The 23,500-nt window shown below is 49.0% G+C and overlaps 1 protein-coding gene across 1 annotated transcript; it reads right to left on the bottom strand.

The window, feature by feature from the left end:
* Positions 1-3,385: 3,385 nt before the first annotated feature.
* Positions 3,386-22,592, bottom strand: LOC128848140 (olfactory receptor 52P1-like). The gene is made up of 4 exons (XM_054047976.1): positions 22,479-22,592; positions 4,120-4,264; positions 3,703-3,999; positions 3,386-3,576 (listed from the first exon to the last, which is right to left on the bottom strand). Exons 1-4 carry the CDS (start codon positions 22,590-22,592, stop codon positions 3,386-3,388), a joined length of 747 nt encoding a protein of 248 aa, XP_053903951.1.
* Positions 22,593-23,500: the final 908 nt, after the last annotated feature.

The raw sequence follows: 23,500 nt of genomic DNA, 5'->3' as shown, positions 1-23,500 counted from the left end.
AGGGGAAGAGCCCGGGTTGCCCGGCTACAGCAGCAGAAGAAGCCCTCAGTTCAGGCTGCCCCAAGCCCTAGCTGCACCCACAGAGTGGAGGCAGGAGCTGTGGGGGGAGAGGGGGAGAGAAGTCCTACTCATTTTTGTCCTCTCCATCTTCCATACAGCTGCCGTCCAGGAGTTGTCTCATTTCCCTTCTCTTTGGATGAATCTCAGGGGGCTGTTTATTTGTCTCCCCTCCCTGACACGTTAGGGGCTGCTCACTTCCCTACAGCTCCCTTTCCCTTTCTGGAGATAGACATGGGTTGCACCGTGCCACCGGTACAATCACCAAACCGGTGGTCTGCTCTCTCTTTGCCCATCTCCATGGGCCACAGGGTCATGACAGGGACCCAACCAGAGGATCATCATAAATCCACAACACCATCCCCCACTGTGCTGCTGGATGAGCGTCATCGTTTTACGGTGGAAACCTGTGATTTCTCGGTAAGGTGAAGCTCCCTCTCCAGCATCACAGACAATGATTTATTCAGTTGCATCTTGTCAAGGCTGCTTCCCCACTCTGAACTTTAGGGTACAATTTGGGGGGCCTGCATGAAAACTTCTAAGCTTAACTACCAAAGTGCTAATTCCCTTCCCTGGGTAGCCTTGAGAGACCTTCACCAATTCTCTGGTGAATACAGATCCAAACCCCTTGGATCTTAAAACAAGGAGAAATTAACCATCCCCCCCCTTCCTCCCACCAACTCCTGGTGGATCAAGATCCAACCCCCTTGGATCTAAAAACAAGGAAAAATCAATCAGGTTCATAAAAAGAAGGCTTTTAATTAAAGAAAAAGGTAAAAATCATCTTTGTAAAATCAGGATGGAAACTAACTTTACAGGGTAATCAAACTTAAAGAGCTCAGAGGAATCCCCTCTAGCCTTAGGTTCAAAGTTACAGCAAACAGAGATAAACACCCTAGGAAAAGGTACATTTACAAGTTGAGAAAAAAAAAGATAAAAACTAACACGCCTTGCCTGGCTGTTTACTTACAGGTTGGAAATATGAGAGACTTGTTCAGAAAGATTTGGAGAGCCTGGATTGATGTCTGGTCCCTCTCAGTCCCAAGAGCGAACAACCCCCAAAACAAAGAGCACAAACAAAAGCCTTCCCCGCATAAAGATTTGAAAGTATCTTGTCCCCTTATTGGTCCTTTGGGTCAGGTGTCAGCCAGGTTACCTGAGCTTCTTAACTCTTTACAGGTAAAAGGATTTTGGAGTCTCTGGCCAGGAGGGATTTTATAGTACTGTACACAGGAGGGCTGTTACCCTTCCCTTTATAGTTATGACAGATCTACATCCTGTCTTAAAGCTGGGGGGAGAGGTACATATGCTGGAAGGTAGGGATAGGGTCCAGAGTGACTTAGACAAATTGGAGGATTGGGCCAAAAGAAATCTGATGAGGTTCAACGAGAACAAGTGCAGAGTCCTGCGATTAGGATGGAAGAATTCCATGCACCACTACAGGCTGGGGACCAACTGGCTAAGCAGTATTTCTGCAGAAAAGGACCTGGGGATTACAGTGGACGAGAAGCTGGATGTGAGTCAGCAGTGTGCACTGGTTGCCAAGAAGGCCTACGGCATATTGGGCTGTATTAGTAGGAGCATTGCCAGCAGATCAAGGACGTGATTATTCCTCTCTATTCAGCACTGGTGAGGCCACATCTGGAGAACTGTGTCAAATTTTGCATCCCCCCTACTACAGAAAGAATGTGGACAAATTGGAGAAGGTCCAGCGGAGGGCAACGGATATGATAAGGGGGTTTGGGCACATGGCTTACGAGGAGAGGCTGAGGAAACTGGGCTTGTGTAGTCTGCAGAGGAGAAGAGTGAGGGGGGATTTGACAACTGCCTTCAACTACCTGAAGGGGGGTTCCAAAGAGGATGGAGCTCGGCTGTTCTCAGTGGTGGCACATGACAGAACAAGGAGCAATGGTCTCAATTTGCGGTGGGGGAGTTTTAGGTTGGCTATTAGGAAACACTGTTTGACTAGGAGGGGAGTGAAGAACTGGAATGGGTTACCCAGGGAGATGGTGGAATTTCCATCCTTAGAGGTTTTTAAGGCCCAGCTTGATAAAGCCCTGGCTGGGATGATTTAGTTGGGGTTGGTCCTGCTTTGAGCAGGGGGTTGAACTAGATGACCTCTTGAGGTCGCTTCCACCGCTAATATTCTATCATTCTGCAATTGTATGATGACGCTGAAGATGCTTCGCAAAAGTGAATCTAGATGTAGTGATCAAAATCATCATGAAGAGCGTATGTTAGACTCAGCTTCGCTGTTCAGTTTCACCCTGGGCAATGGGTGCAGTGCAGTTCCAGATAAGGTGCCATATGTGTCTATAAATAGCCAGATAATAGAAGATCTGCCATTTATCTCCTTCACTGTGACCTACCAAAACCGCCCTGTCCTATGCCCAGCATCCCGACTTCTCATCTAACATGGGAGCTTATCCTGTCACCTCACTCAGCTGTTTTCCTCCTAGCTTCAAAGCTGATCTCTTACCCCGGCCCCAAGACCTGGGTTAGGGCAAAGGACTCCCAGTCCATACCCACACACACTGCCAGCTACAGGCCCCCAGCCAGGAGGAACAAAAGGGAACTGAAAGCTATGGAAACAAGCCACACAAGGGTCTCTTCCCTCAGGACTTTGTGGCTGACCTTTAGGGCCCACAAGTTGTATGATGCACAATCTCACCCACCTGCCTTACAACCCTGCTACCAACCATCCACTGCTCTTATAGGGTTTCCTAGCTTCCCTCTCCGCTCCTCATTGGTCTGTCGGCCCCAGCACTGTGTCCTCACTGCACTCACTACAGGCTCCTTGTCAGGCTGCAGCAGCTCCTGTCCCAGCCCCAGAGCAGAGGGACCCCAGCTGGGAGGGGGGGGGCATGGAGGGAGGTGGAGATAATCCAGAGAGTGACTGGGGCTGGGGAGGGGAGGAGCCAGCAGCAGGGGTGGCGCTTTTGGGGAAGAGGCAGAAGTGAGGAGGGGCCTGAAGGAAGAGGTGGATAAGAGAGTGGAGCTTTGGAGGAATAGGTGGGAGAGTGGGAGGGGCCTTATGGAAATGCATGGGACAGGGGCTAGGGGGCAAGGGAAAATATGTGGAGCAGGGCACAGGGCCTCAGGTGTCCAGTTACCAGCAATTAGAAAGGTGGCAACCCTATGAATTAATGGGGTGTACCCAGACTGATTCCTCTGTTTGTCAGGCAGACACAGCACAGTGAGGCCAGGAAAGGATTTCATGTCCCTTTGACAGTGCAGTCAGTGTTTCAGGGAAGAGGGCCCAGCACTATGTCACCAGCCAGCTCTGAACGGAAACTCAATCTCAGAGCCATCGGACCAGGAGAAAACATTAGGCCCCTTTATGAGTAAAGAGCCGGAGCAGCCTGTCCTGGATCTGTTTGGTCCTCACCCCGTAGATTATGGGGTTTAGCGTGGGGAGCATAAAGATGTACAAGTTGGCAATGAGAACGTGGATATGCCCAGGCACATTCGGGCCAGACCAGTACATGAGGGAGATGAAGAGCCCTGGGAAGTAAGAGGCTAAAATGACACAGAGGTGGGAGCCGCAGGTCCCAAAAGTCTTGAGCCGGGCGTCCTTTGTGGGGAGGCTGAAGATGGCCCTGAGGATCAGAATATAGGAGATGGCAATAAAAATCCCATCCAGACCAAACACACAGAAAAGCACAAAGAAGCCATAGTAACTATTGACGTGGGTGTCAGCGCAGGCCAGCTTGACCACGGCTTTATGTGTGCAGAACGGCTGGGGGATGATGTTGGTTGTGCAATATGGCCACTGCCTCACCAGGAAGGGATAGGGCAGTGAGACCATTCCGCCGCGCAGCACCACGGCCAGGCCAATCTTGGCCACAAAGGGGTTTGTCAGGATGGTGGAATGTCTCAGGGGATTGCAGATGGTCACGTAGCGATCAAAAGCCATGGCCACAAGGATCCCAGACTCCATCACTGTGAAGCAGCGAATGAAGTACATCTGGGTGAGGCAGGCACTAAAATCGATCTCCCTGGAATTGAACCAGAAAATTGCCAGCATTTTGGGCAGTGTGGATGTATACACAACCAGGTCACTGACGCCCAGCATGCAGAGGAAATAGTACATAGGCACATGGAGGCTCGGCTCCCTCTTCACAATGAACAGGATGGTGAAGTTCCCCAAGATGGCTATGGTGTACATGGTGCTGAAGGGGATGGAGATCCAGATGTGGGCTGCCTCCTGCCCAGGAATGCCCAACAGGATAAAGGTGGAGGGGTTGGTGAAGTCTGTTGTGTTGGAATCTGACATGGAGTAGGGGGAAGGTGTCCAACTCTGAGGCTGAACGGTGTCTCCTGCATATACTGTATGTTCCACAGGCTTCCTGTATGTGCCCAGGTTTTAGGGTGATGGTCACAGTACAAATACCTGGATGAAGAGAGAATATTCAAATGAGACACTACATGCATTACTGGAGGCTGTTCTTATGGGTGAAGCAGATTGGTCGCTCTTCACACACTGAAAAATGACATTTTCATTATTCAGATAAATGAATTATGAATACATGATCCAACTAATGAGAATTCCATATTTTATGGTGCTCTCTGTGTCAATAATTCCTACCCCTCTTGGTGTGGGAAACCTTAATAGACACCAGCAGGAAACACAATGGTGGATACTGATTATCCATCACTGTTCCTTAGGCCTTCTCTACACTGTCAAGTTTTTTTTTTTTTTTTTTTTTTTGTTAAAAAGCAGCTTTTGGCAAGGAAACAGTGGAGGTGTCCACACTGCAAGGCCACTATTGATGATGGAATGCCTCAGTTTCAATGACATAATAAAACCACCTTGACAAGAGTTGTGAGATATTTTACGCAAAAGTTTTGTCGACAACGTGATAGCATGGACCCTTGCGCCCCTCTCCCAAAGGCATCCCACGATGCCCATCCTGACTCTGTTGTCTCCTCTGCCCTGCAGCTAGGTAAACACCTTCTGACCCTCCCCGCTTAAAGGCCTGGGAATTTTGAAATCCCCCTTCCGGTTTGGCGTGGAGCGCTCACACTGCCTGTTCTCAGGGGACCATTGTGGATCCACACAGCAAACGCTCTCCACCTTGGACCCCTGCGGAGCTGCTGGACCTGCTCAGTATTTGGGGAGAGGAGGCTGTGCAGTCCCAGCTGTGCTCCAGCCAAAGGAATTTCACAGTTACTTGTGATTCACCAGATATGTCCTTGAAAGGAGACACCCCCTCCGCTCAAGCTGAGCATCTCCTGGATATGAAAGCTCCCAAGAGGGAGCAAGGAAGATATGTTCTGGGAGGTGCTGCAGTACTCTGATATAGACAAGAGGGAACGCAGACTGTGGAGGGAAAGCGACAAGCAGGAAAGAAAAAAAATTGAGGCATAAACTAGGGATGCAACAGAGAGGCTGATACAAGCAGCAAACCAACATACTGCTGTCCCTCATAACCCTCCACACTGAGAAGATGCATGTCTGCCTTCCCCTTCAGAACATTCAGAGCTCTTTCCCATGCCCTCCCCATATTCCATCCACACATTGATTTCCGATTACTGGGACTTCACGCTTTCCCCTAAACTGCACCCCCACAAACAGCTTTTCAAACAACTGCTGGACTTACGCTTAACTCTAAACTTCACCTCTCCTCTGGTAACCCCCCACAACCATGAATGTGTGTGTGTCTGTGTGTGAGCTCATAGTGTTGTGTTTTTTTGGCTACAAAAGCAAAGTGATTTCATTAATAAGCATTCTTTATTTGTTTCCATGGAAGTTATGACAGCATCTGGCAGCAGCAAACAAAGAAGCATTTTTATCATTTCCTTACATTGCATCCTGGGCCTGAACAATCAGAACTGGTTCCTACTCTACGGAAACTGGACTTCATTATGCATTGCAATCCCAAGCATAGCAACAAACATTACTGGTTCTCATCTTCAATGTGTTGCCTCGAAGCCTCCTGATTCAAGTTGCCCCCTCTTGTGCCACTCTAATAGCCTTGGTATGTGGCTGCCCAAAATCAGCAGCCAAGCGTTCTGCCTCAGCAGTCCACTCCTAAGCAATTTCTTCACCCTTTCCTTCCCAAATATTATGCAACATGTAATATGTGGCTATGACCATGAGAATATTATCCTCATTGAGGTCTAACCTGCCATAAAGGCATCACCACTGTGCCTTTAATCTGCCAAAGGCACATTCCACGATCATCCTGCACCTACTCAGCCTATTGTTGAAATGCTCCTTACTGCTATCCAGGTTTCCCATGTACGGCTTCATGAGCCATGGCATTAAGGGGTATGCCGGGTCTCCCAGGATCACTATAGGCATGTCGACATCTGCTGTGGGATTTTCTTGTCTGGAACGAAAGTCCTCACTGGCAGCTTTCAGTAAAGGCCGGTGTTCCTGAACACTCGTGCGTCATGCCCTTTTCCGGACCACCCCACATAGATGTCAATGAAACGCTTTTGGTGATCTATGAGCACTTGCAACACCATGGAGAAGTACCTATTCCAATTGATGTACTCCATCACAAGGTGGTCTGGTGCCAAATTTGAAATATGCATGCCATCTATCTCCCCTTCGCAGTTAGGGAACCCCATTTCTGCAAAGCCATCCACAATTTCATACACATTGCCAAGAGTCAGTCCTTCGTAGCAGGATGTGATTAATGGCCCTGCACACTTGCCTTAACACAGCCCCAGTGGCTGATTTTCCGACTCCAAATTGATTTGCAACTGACCGGTAGCAGCCTGGTGTCGCCAGCTTCCACTCTGTGATCACCAAGTGCTTCTGCAACAAGAGGGCAGCTCTCATTTTTGTGTCCTTACACTGCAGGGAAGGGATGAGTTCAGCACACACTTCCGGAAAGATGGCTTTCCATATCCTAAAGTTCTGCAGCCACTGCTCCTCATTCCAGACCTGCATAATGATGCGATCCCACCACTCAATGCTAGTGTATATCTATTATTCCATAATATAAAATCCTAATGTAGACCAGATCCTTGTCAAACACAAGTTATGGAGCTCAATACCAGCGTAACTGTGAAATTTAGTGGCCAGCATTATGCAGGTCAGACTGTATGATCTAATGGTCCCTTCTGACCTTGAACATTATGAATCTATCGATAACGAAAGTAGATCAGGCATTTATATTTACTCTGTCTCATAAAACACGAGAAGGGAACATTCAATTACATTAATAGTCTGAACATATAACACTGAAAAAATAAAATTGTTTATATAACCCATATTTGGCCTGTGGAACTCCTTACCACAGCTCTTATTAGAGCAAAGAGCTTAGCTGAATGGGATTCACAAAGGGATTGGCCATTGTAAGTGGTGCTGGTGGCATGACAGTTAGTTAAGGCTCTCTGACAACTTCAAGGAGAAGACCGCAATTTAAGATGCTTATGCATTTGCCAAATATTAACTGTATGGATTGAAATTTACCATGTTGGTTGTCTGCATCAAGTAGAATTGCATTTTGAAAGTTTAAGGCATAACGGTTCAGCCAACTTCTCGAATGCAGCAGGAGAAATGATGTCTTGCCCATGTTGAAAAATTGTTATATTTATTCTAGTGAGGAGTCCTAGCAACATTTTGGCCCCTGATACTGGAGCAAACTCATCCGCTGTGGAAAGGGCTGTGGGATGTTTAACGCCCGTGCAGAGTGGAAATGACTACAGACCTATTCCCTGTCCCATCATGCTCACATTGCACTGCGCATGTCAAACAGAAAGAGATGGGTACCTGTGATTTCTGAGATGGAAGTGTCTTCCCTGGGAATCACCCTCCAGTGGCTGTGCCCTGAACCTCTCTGACCCCAGCATCTGCAGCAGAATCCCACGCTAATAGCCAAAACAGGGGTGTGCACCGTTTAAATATAGCTGTATGCAATCCCAGTGGGTTTCGCTCAGCCTCTGGGGAGAAGTGGCATCTGGATGTAAACAGGCTGGAGACTAGAGACACTCTACCCAATGACTCTCTCTCTATGTCCATGCTTCTGTGTTTGTTATCCAGGGTTAGCAGTAAACAATAATTAAGGGACCTTCCCAGAGGGAGTTGAGACCCCTTGGGCTCCTCACTGAGTCAGAGAGGAATTACCTGTTCTTTGTAATTGAGTATATTTAAAAATTATAGTTGATTACTAAAAAGCTAGGGATAATGCCTAGGTCCCATAGGGTCTGATACTGTGTAAATGCCCAGGCTAAACAGTAGTAGACAGACAGAGCTGGAAAAAGATGACTGATGGGAGACATGAACACTTTCTCTTGGCACCGGGGTTGTGGCTAAGGGATCAGAGATCAGTAATTCTCATCAGTAATTATCATCATACAACGTAGAAACTTTAATTGAAGGATGTTCAAAACACCTAGCAAAGGAAAGTCACTATGAACATATACATATCCCCATTATACCCATTGGTAAACTGAGGTGCAGGGAGATATGAGTTGGCCAAAGTCACACAGAGAATAACAGACAGAACCCAGGAGTCCTGATTTCCCGGCTAAAACGACGGTCTCTCCGTCAGTAACTGTGTGCACTAGAAACGGGAAATGGACTCACAATCTCCCAGGGCCTGTTCATTGGGTGGGTGTGATGACTTCTGCACGGTGCAACCTGGAATTGGGGTACCGCCAAGCCCTCTGGCATACCAGTATGAAGCCCCACTGACACTGTGAGTGTCACTGTGACAAGCTGTGACAAGCTGCAATCCTCTCCAGGTCTTGCACGTATGCAGTTTTTGACAGACAGGGACACACCCAGCTGTACTTGTCCTTGTTGAACTTGGCTATCTACAAAGTTGGCTATCTAAGAAATAAAGGCACACATCATCATGATTTTGCCTGTACAATCTGTCTTTTTGCTTCTGTGTCTGGGTGCCATTTAGGGTTGCCAGGTACCTAGTTTTAAACCAGAACGTCAAGTAGGAAATGGAACCCGACAGTATCCAGTTACTGCAGGATGGGGGGAGGCATCGGGTCATTAACCCAAGCCAGCCCCTGGTCAGCCGGGGCTGCCTCCTACCTGCGGGGAGGCTCCTTTTCAGGCTGCAGCAGCTCCCATCCCAGCCTGGGAGCAGAAAGCACCTAGCTGGGCAGGGGTGCCATTTAGGGGAGCTGGCGGGGGTTCTAGACCCCCCCCCAGTTTTCCTACCTGAAGTCATTAAATTAAATTAAGGATCATTAGATGATCCTGGAAGCATTGACAGGCACTTCCATTAAAAGATAGGAAACAAAGTGTACAAATAAAGGGGCCATTTTACACACGGAGAGAGTTAAAGAGCGTGTCCCCCAGGAGTCAGTCCTTGGACCATTGATGTTCACAGTATATATAAAGAACATAAAAATATATAAACGGCCAGACTGGGTCAGACCAAAGGTCCATCCAGCCCAGTATCCTGTCTTCTGACAGCGCGCAATGTCAGGTACACCAGAGCGAATGAACAGAACAGGTAATCATCACATGACCCATTACTTGTCACTCATTCCTAGCTTCTGGCAAACAGAGGTTAGGGACACCATCCGTGCTCACCCTGGCTAATAGCCATTGATAGACCTATTGTCCATAAATTAATCTAGTTCTTTTTTGAACTCTTTGTCTTGGCCTTCACAACATCCTCTGGCAAAGAATTCCACAGGTTGACTGTGCATTGTGTGAAGAAATAGTTTCTTTTGTTTGTTTAAACCTGCTGCCTATTAATTTCATTTGGTGACCCCTAGTTCTTGTGGTATGAAAAAGGAGTAAACAACAGTTCTTTATTTACTTTCTCCACACCAGTCATGATTTTATAGACCTCTATCATATCCCCCCTTAGACATCTCTTTTCCAAGCTGAAAAGTCCCAGTCTTATTAATGTCTCCTCATACAGCACCCGTTGCATGCCCTAATATTTTTTTCTTGACCTTTTCTGAAGCTTTTCCAATTCCAAAATATCTTTTTTGAGATAGGGCAACCACATCTGCATACAGTATTCAAGATGTGGGTGTGCCATGGATTTATAGAGAGACAATATGATATTTTCTGTCTTATTGTCTATCCCTTTCTTAATGATTCCCAACATTCTGTTCGCTTTTTTGAGTGCTGCTGCCGAATGAGTGGTAACAGCTAATTTGGACCATATCCTTTTATATGTATAGTTGGGATTTGCCATTTTCTTGCCCAGTCACCCAGTTTTGAAAGATCTTTTTGTAGCTCTTTGCAGTCTGCCTGGGACTTAACTATCTTGAGTAGTTTATTATCTGCAAATTTTGCCACCTCACCCTTACACCTTTTTCCAGATCATTTGTGAATATGACAGGTCCGAGTACAGACTCCTGGGGGAGACCGCTATTTACCTCTCTCCATTCTGAAAACTGACCATTTATTCCGACCCTTTGCTTCCTATCTTTTAGCCAGTTACCAGTCCATGAGAGGACCTTGATCTAGTAAAAGGGGTAAACAGTACTAGTGGTGGCAAAACTTGCAGATGATACAAAACTATTCAAGATAATTAAGTACAAAGGAGACTGCAATGAGTTACAAAGGGATTGCACAGAACTGGGTGACTGGACAACACAATTGCATATGAAATTGAATGCTGATAAATTGAAAGTAATGCACAGGGCAGAATATAATTCCAACTACATATACAAAATGATGGGGTCTAAATTAACTGTTACCACTCAAGAAAGAGATTTTGGAGTCATTGTGGAAAGTTCTCTGAAAACATCTGCTCAGTGTGCAGTGACAGACAAAACAAGCAAACAGAATGTTGGGAATCATTAGGAAAGGGACAGATAATAAGATAGAAAATATCATATTGCCGCTCTATAAATCCATGGTACGGAGCTGAGGCGGCATGGCCTCCCCGGGCAGGAGAGAAGAGACAACTCATGCTGCACCAGTGCGGGGCTGATACGCCCTGTTACACCTCCCCAAACTCCAGCCAGACATTCCTTTCAGATGTCAGGGACATCATGCTTTCCCCTCCACTCCACCCCCGCCGACAGCTTTTCAAATGACAGCTGAACTTATAATCAGCTCTAAAAGTCAGACAGACATTTACATTTGTTGTTGGCTTGGTATAATCTAATGATAGAATAACCACCAGTCTGGGGTGACTCTGCCCTATTTCTCAGCAGCTTGTCATCAATTTGGCATCCTCAGCTGTGTCCCACTGAAGCACGGTAATACATGGACACAGGGTTCACTATTGATAGGTGTTTCACAGACTATTTCTCACTATTCCCAGGAGGTATCCCACTTTTACAGATGGGGAAACTGAGGCAGCAGGAAGGGAATTGTCTTGAGCCAGGAACATAGCCCAGGAGTCCCTAGCTGCCAATCTCTTGCTTAGTCTCTCTCAGACCTGGCTCCTATGGTCCACGCAGCAGAACAGAGGCTGGTGCTCTCTCTCCATTGGTTTCTCTAGTGAAAGGATCTCCCCTGATTTCAATGGGCTGCACAACTTACAGCAGCTGAGGATTGAATCCAAGACATTTAACTAGAGATAAAACATCACCAGAGACCAGTGAGCTGGGAGTGAAGAGTCCTAGCTCAGCCATGCATTCACTGGGTGACCTTGGGAAAACCACTTCCTCACAAACCACAGCCTCTCCATGTATTAAATGGAGATTATTAATCATTATCTCTAGTGTGCTGCTACCGAAAGTCCCTAATTGGGGCTGTACAGGCACACGTTGTACTGATGTGATTGCTCACAGAACATGGTTGGGTTCTATGCACCGTGCAGCGTTCCAAGCAGCATGTGGTCCATGGTAAACAGGGAAGACTGAATTGTGTGGAAACCTGTTTTTGTGGCTTTAGTTTTTAGCTGTTTGTTTAATAAATTTCTCCTGTTTAAGAAGGACGTCAACTCCACTGATCACAACACACAAATAGCCTCACTGCATCTAAAACAACCCAGAGGAACAATACCAGTTCATGGACACGGCAATGGTGCGGGAGGGCCAGGACTCCTGGTTTCTATTGTCAGCTCTTGCAGTGACTCCTTGTGTGGCCTTGGGACAATCACTTTACTGCTGTGTATTTCAGTACCTCCAGGACATGGGAATAACATTTTTGTTCAACATCTTCATTAATGATCTGGACGATGGGACGGATTGCACCCTCAGCAAGTTCGCAGATGACACTAAGCTGGGGCGGGAGGGAGATAGATAGGCTGGAGGGTAGGGATAGGGTCCAGAGTGACCAAGACAATTTGGAGGATTGGGCCAAAAGAAATCTGATGAGGTTCAACAAGGAGAAGTCAGAGTTCTGTACTTAGGAAGGAAGAATCCCAGGCACTGCTACAGGCTGAGGACCGACTGGCTAAGCAGCTGTTCTGCAGAAAGGACCTGGGGATTACAGTGGATGAGAAGCTAGATATGAGTCAGCAGTGTGCCCTTGTTGCCAAGAAGGCTAACGGCATATTGGGCTGCATTAGTTGGAATATTACCAGCACATCGATGGAACTGATTATCCCCAGTATTCGGCCCTAGTAAGGCCAGGTCTGGAGTATTGCATTCAGTTTGGGCCCCACACTACGAAAAGAGGTGGACAAATTAGAGATAGTAGAGCGGAGGGCAATGAAAATTATTCAGGGCCTAGGGTACACGACTTATGAGAGAGGCTGAGGGAACTGGGATTGTTTAGTCTGCAGAACAGAAGAGTGAAGGTGGATTCGATAGCAGCCTTCAACTACCTGAAGGGTGGTTTCAAAGAGGATGGAGCTCGGCTGTTCTCAGTGGTGGCAGATGACAGAACAAGGAGCAATGGTCTCAAGTTGCAGTGGGAGAGGTCTAGGTTGGCTATTAGGAAACACTATTTCACTAGGAGGGTGGTGAAGCACTGGAATGCGTTACCTAGGGAGGTGGTGGAATCTCCATCCTTAGAGGTTTTTAAGGCCCGGCTTGACAAAGCCCTGGCTGGGAGGATTTAGTTGGGATTGGTCCCGCTTTGAGCAGGGGGTTGAACTAGATGATCTCTGAGGTCTCTTCTAACCCTAATCTTCTGTGAATCTATGATTCTATCATGACTCTGCCTAGCAGCTTAGCTAAACAGCTTCTGGGTGTAGTGATCAAACTGTCATGCAGAGCGTATGTTAGAGTCACCTTCAGTGTTCAGCTTCATAGCCAAATAATGCAAGATCTGCCATTTAGCTTCTTCACTGTGAGCTACAAGAACCTCCCTGGCATCTACCCAGCATCCGGCCTTCCCAGCTTACAGCTGTTGTCCTCTCTTACCCTGACCCCAAGACCTGGCTTAGGGCAAGGGACTCCCAGCCCATACCCATTGCAGGGACACTGCCAGCTACAGGCCCCCAGCCAGGAGGAGCAAAAGGGAACTGAAAGCTAAGGAAATAAGCCACACAATGGTCTCTGGCAGAGCTGCTTTATTCCTTCCCCCATTGAGTGACACTTTTCCGCCCCATTCTTCAATTACTCGGGCAAGGATCAAAGAGGCACACAGGCGAGCTGCATAGGCAGAAGCTGCTAACATGTAGTAGGAAGGAGTACGGCAGAAAGAGATCATAGAATCATAGAATCATAGAGTATCAGGGTTGGAAGGGACCTCAGGAAGTCATCTAGTCCAACCCCCTGCACAAAGCAGGACCAATCCCCAACTAAATCATCCCAGCCAGGGCTTTGTCAAGCCAGGTCTTAAAACCTCTAAGGATGGAGATTTCACCACCTCCCTAGGGAACCCATTCCAGTGCTTCATCACCCTCCTAGTGAAATAGTGTTTCCTAATATCCAGCCTGAACCTCCCCCACTGCAACTTGAGACCATTGCTCCTTGTTCTGTCTTCTGGTACCACTGAGAACAGTCTAGATACATTCTCTGTGGAACCCCCTTTCAGGTAGTTGAAAGTAGCTATCAAATCCCCCCTCATTCTTCTGTTCTGTAGACTAAACAATCCCAGTTCCCTCAGCCTCTCCTCATAAGTCATGTGCCCCAGGCCCCTAATAATTTTTGTTGCCCTCCGCTGGACTCTTTCCAATTTTTCCACATCCTTCTTATTGCACTGAGTGCAGCATGTATGATTACCTGCCCTGTGGGTGGGTGGCATATGTGTGCAAGCGGTGTAAGGAACTCCTGGCCCTCAGAGACCACGTATGGACTTTGGAGGCCAGGGTGGCGGAACTGGAGGAGCTAAGGGAGTGTCGAGGAGTGTGGTGGACTCATGGCCCTGTACCCCCGGCTTCCTGCAATTCACCGTGACTCTCAGCCAGCCAGTAAAGTGGAAGGTTTATTGGATAACAGGAACACAGTCTACAGCAGAGCTTGTAGATACAACGAGGACCTCTTGGGGAGCGCAGGGAGCTTAGATCCCAGCTTGGGATTCCCTGTGTTGCACCTCCCAGCCCAAAACTGAAGAACTCCCAAAACCCTCCAGCAGCTCTCTCCCCCATCCCCTCTGCTCCTCCTCCCCTTTGTTCAGTCTCCCGGGCAGAAGGTGTCACTTCTCCCACCCCCCTCCTGGCTCAGGTTACAGCTCAGGTAACTCAATGTAACTCCCAGGCTACATTCCCAGGTCAAATCCGGCCTGCTCCCTGCTCCGTCACATCTCTCCCCCCTTCGAGACTGAACTGAGCGGGGTCACTCTGCCCAGTGACCTGGGGAAGTTCAGGGCCCCGTCTCTGGGACAACGCATCCGCTATCAGGTTGTCACTTCCCTTCACATGAACCACGTCCATGTCATAATCCTGCAGGAGCCGGCTCCACCTCAGGAGCTTGGCGTTGGCTCCTTTCATCTGGTGCAGACAGGTCAGGGGAGAGTGGTCGGTGTGCACGGTGAAGTGTTGCCCAAAGAGATATGGCTCTAGTTTCTTGAGGGCCCACACCATGGCCAGGCATTCCTTCTCGATGGCCGAGTAGTTCTGCTCCTGAGGTAGGAACTTCTTGCTCAGGTACACGATCGGGTGTCTCTCCCTCTTTTCATCCTCCTGCATTAACACCGCCCCCAGTCCCGTGTCTGAGGCGTCGGTGAACACCAAAAAGGGCTTGTCAAAGTCTGGGTTCGCCAGAACTGGGCCACTGACTAGAGCCTCCTTCAGCGCCCGGAGTGCTTTCTGGCACTCCTCGGTCCAGATCACCTTGTCTGGCTTCCCCTTCTTGCACAGCTCAGTGATGGGGGCGGCTATGGCGCTAAAGTGGGGCACGAACCTTCGATAGTATCCCGCCATCCCAATAAAGTCTTGAATCTGCTTTTTGGTTTGAGGAGCGGGCCAGTCTCTGATCACCTCCACTTTGGCTGGTTCTGACTTTAGGCAGACGCTCCCCACCCGGTGACTTAGGTAGGATACTTCAGCCATCCCCACCCTGAACTTCTCAGCTTTTACGGTCAGCCCAGCCTCCTGTAGTCGGTCCAGCACTTGTCTAACCTGGGACACATGGTCCTCGCAGGTCTGGCTAAAGACGCAAATGTCGTCAATATATGTCACAGCAAAACTCTCCATCCCCCTTAGTAGCTGATCCACCAGGCGCTGGAAGGTGGCCGGCGCTCCCTTGAGGCCGAAAGGCAGGGTCAGGAACTCAAAGAGCCCAAGAGGGGTGATAAAGGCCGATTTCAGCCTGGCATCTGCATCCAGCAGCACTTGCCAATAGCCCTTTGTAAGATCCATGGTGGTAAGGTACCGAACACCTCCCAGCTTGTCTAGGAGCTCGTCAGGCCTGGGCATGGGGTAGGCATCGGCTACAGTGATGGCATTGAGCTTCCGATAGTCCACACAGAACCGGATCGACCCGTCCTTTTTGGGGACCAGCACCACCAGCGAGGCCCGAGGACTGGAGGACGGCTGAATCACCCCCAAAGCCAGCATGTCATTGACCTCTCTTTCCAGTTCCTGAGCGGTTTTCCCTGTGACTTGGAAGGGGGAGTATTTTATAGGCGGGTGCGATCCTGTCTGAACCCGGTGGACAGTCAGATTAATGCATCCAGGCTGGTTGGAAAACAGCCTTCGGTACAGATGCAGCACCCCTCTGATCTCAGCTTGCTGGGTAGGGGTTAGCCGATCAGAGAGGGGAATTGTTTCCAGGGGGGACCAGCTCTTGTCCCAGGGAATAGATCTACTAAAGGATCACCTCCCTGCTCCTCCCAGTGCACACAAACGGCCAACACCACATTCCCTCTGTCATAATATGGCTTCATCATATTCACATGGTACACCCGGCGGTGGTGCGCCTGGTTCGACAGCTCCACCACATAGTTTACCCCATTTAGTTGCTTGACAACCTTGAAGGGCCCTTCCCATGAGGCCTGGAGTTTGTTCTTCCTCATGGGGATGAGGAATATCACCTGATCCCCAGTGGCGAAGGCACAGGCCCCGCGCCGTGTGATCATACCAGACCTTTTGCTTCCTCTGGGCTCGGACCAGATTCTCTCTGGCCAGGCCCATGAGCTCGGCAAGTCGTTCCCGGAAGGTCAGGACATACTCCACCATTGACTCTCCATCGGGAGTGGCCTTCCCCTCTGTCAAGGCTGTATCCCCACTTTGAACTTTAGGGTACAAATGTAGGGGCCTGCATGAAAACTTCTAAGCTTAACTACCATCTTAGCTCTGGTCCGCTGCCACCATCCCAAGAATTCCCATCCCTGGGAAGCCTTGAGAAACCTTCACCAATTCCCTGGTGAATACAGATCCAAACCCCTTTGATCTTAAAACAAGGAGAAATTAACCATTCCCCCTCCTTCCTCCCACCAACTCTTGGTGAATACAGATCCAACCCCCTTGGATCCAAAACAAGGAAAAATCAATCAGGTTCATAAAAAGAAGGCTTTTAATTAAAGAAAAAGGTAAAAATCATCTCTGTAAAATCAGTATGGAAATTAACCTTACAGGGTAATCAAACTTAAAGAGCTCAGAGGACTCCCCTCTAGTCTTAGGTTCAAAGTACAGCAAACAAAGATAAACACTCTAGTAAAAGGTAAACTAACAAGCCTTGCCTGGCTATTTACTTACAAGTTTGAAATATGAGAGACTTGTTTAGAAAGATGTGGAGAACCTGGATTGATGTCTGGTCCCTCTCAGTCCCGAGAGCGAACGAACTCCCAAACAAAAAGACAAACAAAAGCCTCCGCCCCCCCGCCCAAGATTTGAAAGTATCTTGTCCCCTTATTGGTCCTTTAGGTCAGATGCCAGTCAGGTTACCTGAGCTTCTTAACCCTTTACAGGGAAAAGGATTTTGGAGTCTCTGGCCAGGAGGGATTTTATAGTACTGTACACAGGACAGCTGTTACCCTTCCCTTTATAGTTATGACACGCCCCCCAAATCACAGATAGTATTGGACGTTCGGTTCCACACTGGCTGTGATTTCTTCCTGGAATTCTAGGAGAAAACAGAGTTAATAAGACACATGTACCTTTAGACATACTACTGATTATATAAAAACTAACAATATGTTTCATTCCAAGAACAATTGTTAACCAGTTAACTCTGGGAAACTTTCCCGGGAGAGTGCATCAGCCAATTTGTTTGAAGCTCCCGAAATGTATTGTATTTCAAAATCAAAATCTTGGAGAGCTAAACTCCACCGAAGAAGTTTTTTGTTATTTCCCTTGGCGGTATGAAGCCACTGTAGCGCAGCATGGTCTGTTTGTAGTTGGAAACGCCGTCCCCAAACATATGGGCATAGCTTTTCCAGCGCGTACACAATGGCATAGCATTCCTTTTCGCTGATTGACCAGTGGCTTTCCCTCTCAGACAGTTTCTTGCTGAGAAACATGACAGGATGGAATTCTTGATCCGGTCCTTCCTGCATTAAAACTGCTCCCACGCCTCGCTCGGACGCATCTGTGGTTACTAGGAATGGTTTGTCGAAGTCTGGGGCCCTTAGCACAGGGTCAGACATGAGTGTTGCCTTAAGCTGGTTAAAGGCCTTTTGACACTCATCAGTCCACTGAACTGCATTTGGCTGTTTCTTTCTGGTTAGGTCTGTCAGCGGGGCGGCGATTTGGCTGTAGTGGGGTACAAATCGCCTATAATATCCGGCCAAGCCTAAGAAGGATTGGACCTGTTTCCTAGACTTTGGAAATGGCCACTTTTGGATAGCATCCACTTTGGCCTGTAGGGGATTTATAGTTCCTCGACCCACCTGGTGTCACTTTGTTTTGGCCTATTTGACACTTTTTAGCCTTAACAGTTAGTCCTGCCTGCTGGATGCGCTCGAAAACTTTTTCCAGGTGCTCTAGGTGCTCTGCCCATGAATCAGAAAAAATGGCCACATCATCGAGGTAGGCAACTGCAGATTCTCCCAATCCCGCTAGGAGACCATCTACAAGTCTTTGGAAGGTGGCGGGTGCATTTCGCAACCCGAAAGGGAGTACATTGAATTCATACACCCCTGCCTGGGTAACGAAGGCTGAACTTTCCTTAGCGGGTTCATTTAGGGGTACTTGCCAGTACCCATTGGTTAAGTCTAAAGTAGAGATGAATTGGGCATGTCCCAATTTCTCCAATAGCTCATCTGTGCGTGGCATTGGATAGTTGTCAGGACAAGTTACAGCATTTAGCTTACGGTAGTCCACGCAAAAGCGTATTTCCCCATCTGGTTTGGGAACTAGAACCACTGGAGATGCCCATGTACTATTAGAGGGGCGGATTATAGCCATCTGTAGCATGTCCTGGATCTCCCTTTGTATAGCAGTTTGGGAATGAGGTGACTCCCGGTAGGGTGGGGTTCTAATTGGGTGAGCATTACCTGTGTCAATGGAGTAGTATGCCCGTTCGGTCCGTCCTGGAGTGGCTGAGAAAATTGGTGCAAAGCTTGTGCACAGCTCCTTGATCTGCTGTCGCTGCAGACGTCCAAAGGTTGTGGAGAGGTTCACCTCTTCTACGCCACCATCCTTTTTTCCTTCATAGTAGACACCTTCAGGCCACTCCGCATCATCTGTTTCCTGGGCTGTAAACTGGCAAACGTTTAATTCTCTGGAATAAAAGGGCTTAAGAGAGTTAACATGGTATACCTTAGGCTTTATGTTGGAGGTGGGGGAGGCTATGAGATAATTAACAACCCCTAGGTGCTCCTGGACCGTCAATGGTCCTTCCCACGATGCTTCCATTTTATGGGCCTGGAGCTCCTTTAAGACCATGACTTGGTCTCCTACTTTAAAGGACCGTTCTCTGGAATGTTTATCATACCAGGCCTTTTGCTCTTCCTGAGCATCCTTTAGGTTTTCTTTAGCAAGGGCTAAAGAGTGTTGGAGGGTGCTTTGTAGGTTGCTTACAAAGTCTAGAATGTTAGTTCCTGGAGAAGGCCTAAACCCCTCCCATTGCTGCTTCACCAATTGTAATGGCCCCTTAACCTCGCGGCCATACACAAGTTCAAATGGTGAAAACCCTAAACTGGGATGTGGTACAGCCATGTAGGCAAAAAGCAACTGCTGCAACACTAGGTCCCAATTATTGGAGTGTTCATTTACAAATTTACATATCATGGCCCCCAAAGTTCCATTAAAACTCTCTACCAGGCCATTGGTTTCATGGTGGTAAGGGGTGGCATCCAAGTGATTCACCCCATGAGCTTCCCACAGGTTTTCCATGGTCCCTGCTAGGAAGTTAGTTCCCGAATCTGTAAGGATGTCAGAGGGCCAACCTACCCTGGCAAAAATGTCTGTTAATGACTGGCACACACTTTTAGCCCTGGTGTTGCTTAAGGGTACTGCTTCCGGCCATCGGGTTGCAAAATCCATGGAAGTCAGTACATACTGCTTTCCTCTGGGTGTCTTCTTTGGGAAAGGACCGAGAATATCCACAGATACTTGCTGAAATGGGACCTCAATTATGGGTAGTGGCTGGAGAGGGGCTTTAACCTGGTCTTGGGGCTTTCCCACTCTTTGGCACACCTGACAAGACTTTACATAATTAGCAACGTCCTTGCCCATTCCCTCCCAGTGGAAGGACTTCCCCAACCTGTCTTTGGTTCTGTTCACCCCAGAATGGCCACTGGGATGATCATGGGCTAAGCTCAAGAGTTTTACCTGATACTTAATGGCAACTACCAACTGTCTTTGAGGATGCCATTCTTCCTGGTGCCCACCAGAAAGAGTCTCCTTGTATAATAGTCCTTGTTCTACAACAAATGGGGATCGGTTAGAAGAGCTGAGAGGCGGTGGGGTGCTCCGCGCCGCCGCCCAAGCTTTCTGAAGGCTGTCGTCTGCTTCCTGCTCGGCCTGGAACTGTTCCCTTGATGCTGGAGACATCAGTTCTCCTTGGACTGTGGACTGGGGCTTGGTCCCTCTGGAAGCGATGCCTTCTCTTAACAAAGGATCTTGTTAAAAAAACTTAACACCTCTGCCTTCAGGCAAGGAGAGATAAGATATGCATCTACCTTCAGCTCTGCTTTCCAAGCATCTAGAAGGAGAAAAAAATCTCACCGGCTTTTGGGTTTAAAATGAATCCCACCGCTCTGCCACCATGTCTAGGCTGTATCCCCACTTTGAACTTTAGGGTGCAAATGTAGGGGCCTGCGTGAAAACTTCTAAACTTAACTACCAGCTTAGCTCTGGTCCGCTGCCACCATCCCAAGAATTCCCATCCCTGGGAAGCCTTGAGAAACCTTCACCAATTCCCTGGTGAATACAGTTCTAACCCCCCTGGGATCTAAAACAAGGAGAAATTAACCATTCCCCCTCCTTCCTCCCACCAACTCTTGGTGAATACAGATCCAACCCCCTTGGATCTAAAACAAGGAAAAATCAATCAGGTTCTTAAAAAGAAGGCTTTTAATTAAAGAAAAAGGTAAAAATCATCTCTGTAAAATCAGGATGGAAATTAACCTTACAGGGTAATCAAACTTAAAGAGCTCAGAGGACCCCTCTCTAGTCTTAGGTTCAAAGTACAGGAAACAAAGATAAACACTCTAGTAAAAGGTACATTTAGAAGTTGAGAAAACAAAGGAAAACTAACACGCCTTGCCTGGCTATTTACTTACAAGTTTGAAATAGGAGAGACTTGTTTAGAAAGATGTGGAGAACCTGGATTGATGTCTGGTCCCTCTCAGTCCCAAGAGCGAACAAACTCCCAAACAAAAAGACAAACAAAAGCCTTCCCCCCCCCGCCCAAGATTTGAAAGTATCTTGTCCCCTTATTGGTCCTTTAGGTCAGATGCCAGCCAGGTTTCCTGAGCTTCTTAACCCTTTATAGGGAAAAGGATTTTGGAGTCTCTGGCCAGGAGGGATTTTATAGTACTGTACACAGCACAGCTGTTACCCTTCCTTTTATAGTTATGACACCCTCCCATTCATCTCTCATCAGGTCCAGGGGCCCCCTTACCCGCCTTCCATATAACAGATCGAAAGGCGAAAACCTGGTAGACTCCTGGGGTACCTCCCTGTACGCGAACAGCAGGTGAGGTAAGTACTTCTCCCAGTCCTGCGGGTGCTGGTTCATAAATGTTTTTAGCATCATCTTTAGTGTCCCATTGAACCTCTCCACTATCCCATTGGATTGGGGGTGATACGCTGAGGCCCAGTTGTGCCGGACTCCGCATTTCTCACACAAGCACCACCGACATGAAGTTGGACCCTTGGTCCGTTAAGACTTCCTTGGGAAACTCCACTCGGCTGAAAATGGTCAGCAACGCATCTGCCACAGTTTCCGCTTCGATGGACGATAAGGGCACTGCCTCGGGGTAGCGTGTGGTGAAATCTACCACCACCAAAATGTATTTCTTCCCTGACCGCGTCGTCTTGCTGAGAGGTCCCACTATGTCCATGGCCACCTTCTGGAAAGGCTCCTCTATGATGGGTAAAGGCCTCAACTCTGCTTTCCCCTTGTCCCGGGCCTTTCCTACCCTCTGACAGGGGTCACAGGATCGGCAGTACTGTCGGACGTTGGTAAAGACCCCAGGCCAGTAAAAGTTCTGTAGCAGCCTCTGCCTGGTGCACCGGATTCCCTGCTGCCCTGCGAGAGGGATGTCATGGGCCAGGTACAATATCTTGTTACGAAACTTTTGGAGAACCACCAGCTGCCTCCTGATCCCCCATGACTCCACGTCCCCTGGGGGAGCCCATTCTCGGTACAGGAACCCCTTCTCCCACAGGAACCTCTCCTGGCAGCCTCTCCCCATGGTCTGTACCACCCTGAGGTCCGCCAGGTCCCTTATCTTCTGCAAGGAGGGATCTTTCTGCAACTCGGCCTGGGACTCAGCAGCTGGGACAGGGCTGGGCAAGTGCTCTTTCTCGCCGGCTGGGTCTTAGGCCGTAGCCCCCCTGAGCTGTGTCCCTGGGTGGTCCCTCCCCACCCGGTTAGGGTCCTGCGCCTGGGGCAAAGTACCCTCCCCAAGGTCAGGGTGCAGTGCCCCTCGATGGCTCTGACTAGGGTCATGACCAGGGCACCCGGAGGGTCGCTTGGCCAGTCCTCCAGGTCCCCCCCATCAACACCTCAGTGGGTGAATGGTGGTGCACCCCCACATCCTTGGGGCCCTCCTTGGCCCCCCACTTCAGGTGTACCCTCACCACAGACACCTTGAATGGGGTCCCACCCACCCCCATCAGGGTCAGGTCGGTGTCGGGCATCACCCGATCTGGAGCCACCACCTCGGGCTGGGCCAACGTCACCTCTGCGCCCATATCCCAGTATCCATTGACCTTTCTCCCATCCACCTCCAGGGGAACAAGGCACTCTCTGCGGAGGGACAACCCCGCGCCCACCGTATAAACCAAAAACCCTGAGTCTGGAGCATCCAGCCCCCCAGAGGAGCTGGCCTGGAGCTCTCCTCCCTCCTTAGCAGGTGGTACTCTGCCAGCCCCCCTTCCCTGGGAATGCTGCCTCTTGCCCGGCTGGGCCTCTACCCAGTCAACCCTCTGTGGGTTCGGTCTGCTCAGTCTGTCCCTGAGCCTGGGGCACTGGGCCCGTATGTGGCCTTTCTGGCCACAGTGATAGCAGCCCATGTCCCGTGGGTCCCCTCGAGCGGGTCGGATGGACCTGACGCTGGATGTTCCCCTTTGGTGGGGGTTCTCCATATTTCCTCGCTGGGAGGTCCCATGATGAATCTCTCTCTGCGTTGTGGTGGGCCTGTTCCTTTGGGACTCCTCCCGGTTATCCCCTGCCCGACTGTTCACAAAGTCGTCGGCCAACTGGCCTGCATGCTGCGGGTTCCCTGGCTTTTGGACCATCAACCATCGCCTCAGGTCGGATGGGCACTGCTCATACACGTGCTCCAGTACGACTAGGTCAAGCAGGTCTTCTTTAGTCTGGGCCCCGGCCGTCCACTTGCGGGCATACCCCTGCGCCCGGTTGGCTAGTTGTAGGTATGTGACCTCATGGGTTTTATGCTGACTCCGGAACCTTTTCCGGTACATCTCAGGGGTCAGCCCAAACTCGCGGAGCAGGGCCTTTTTGAACAGTTCGTAGTCCCCTGTCTCCACCCCTTTCAGTCGGCTGTACAGCTCCCTGGCTGTGGGGTTCAGTGAGGGAATGAGAAACTGGAGCCTCTCTGCAGGGTCAACTTGGAGCAGCTCGCAGGTATCCTCAAAGG

This window comes from Malaclemys terrapin, chromosome 1 (assembly GCF_027887155.1).
Source record: "Malaclemys terrapin pileata isolate rMalTer1 chromosome 1, rMalTer1.hap1, whole genome shotgun sequence".
NCBI lineage: Eukaryota > Metazoa > Chordata > Testudines > Emydidae > Malaclemys > Malaclemys terrapin.
This window is presented reverse-complemented; position numbering and strand designations above follow the sequence as displayed.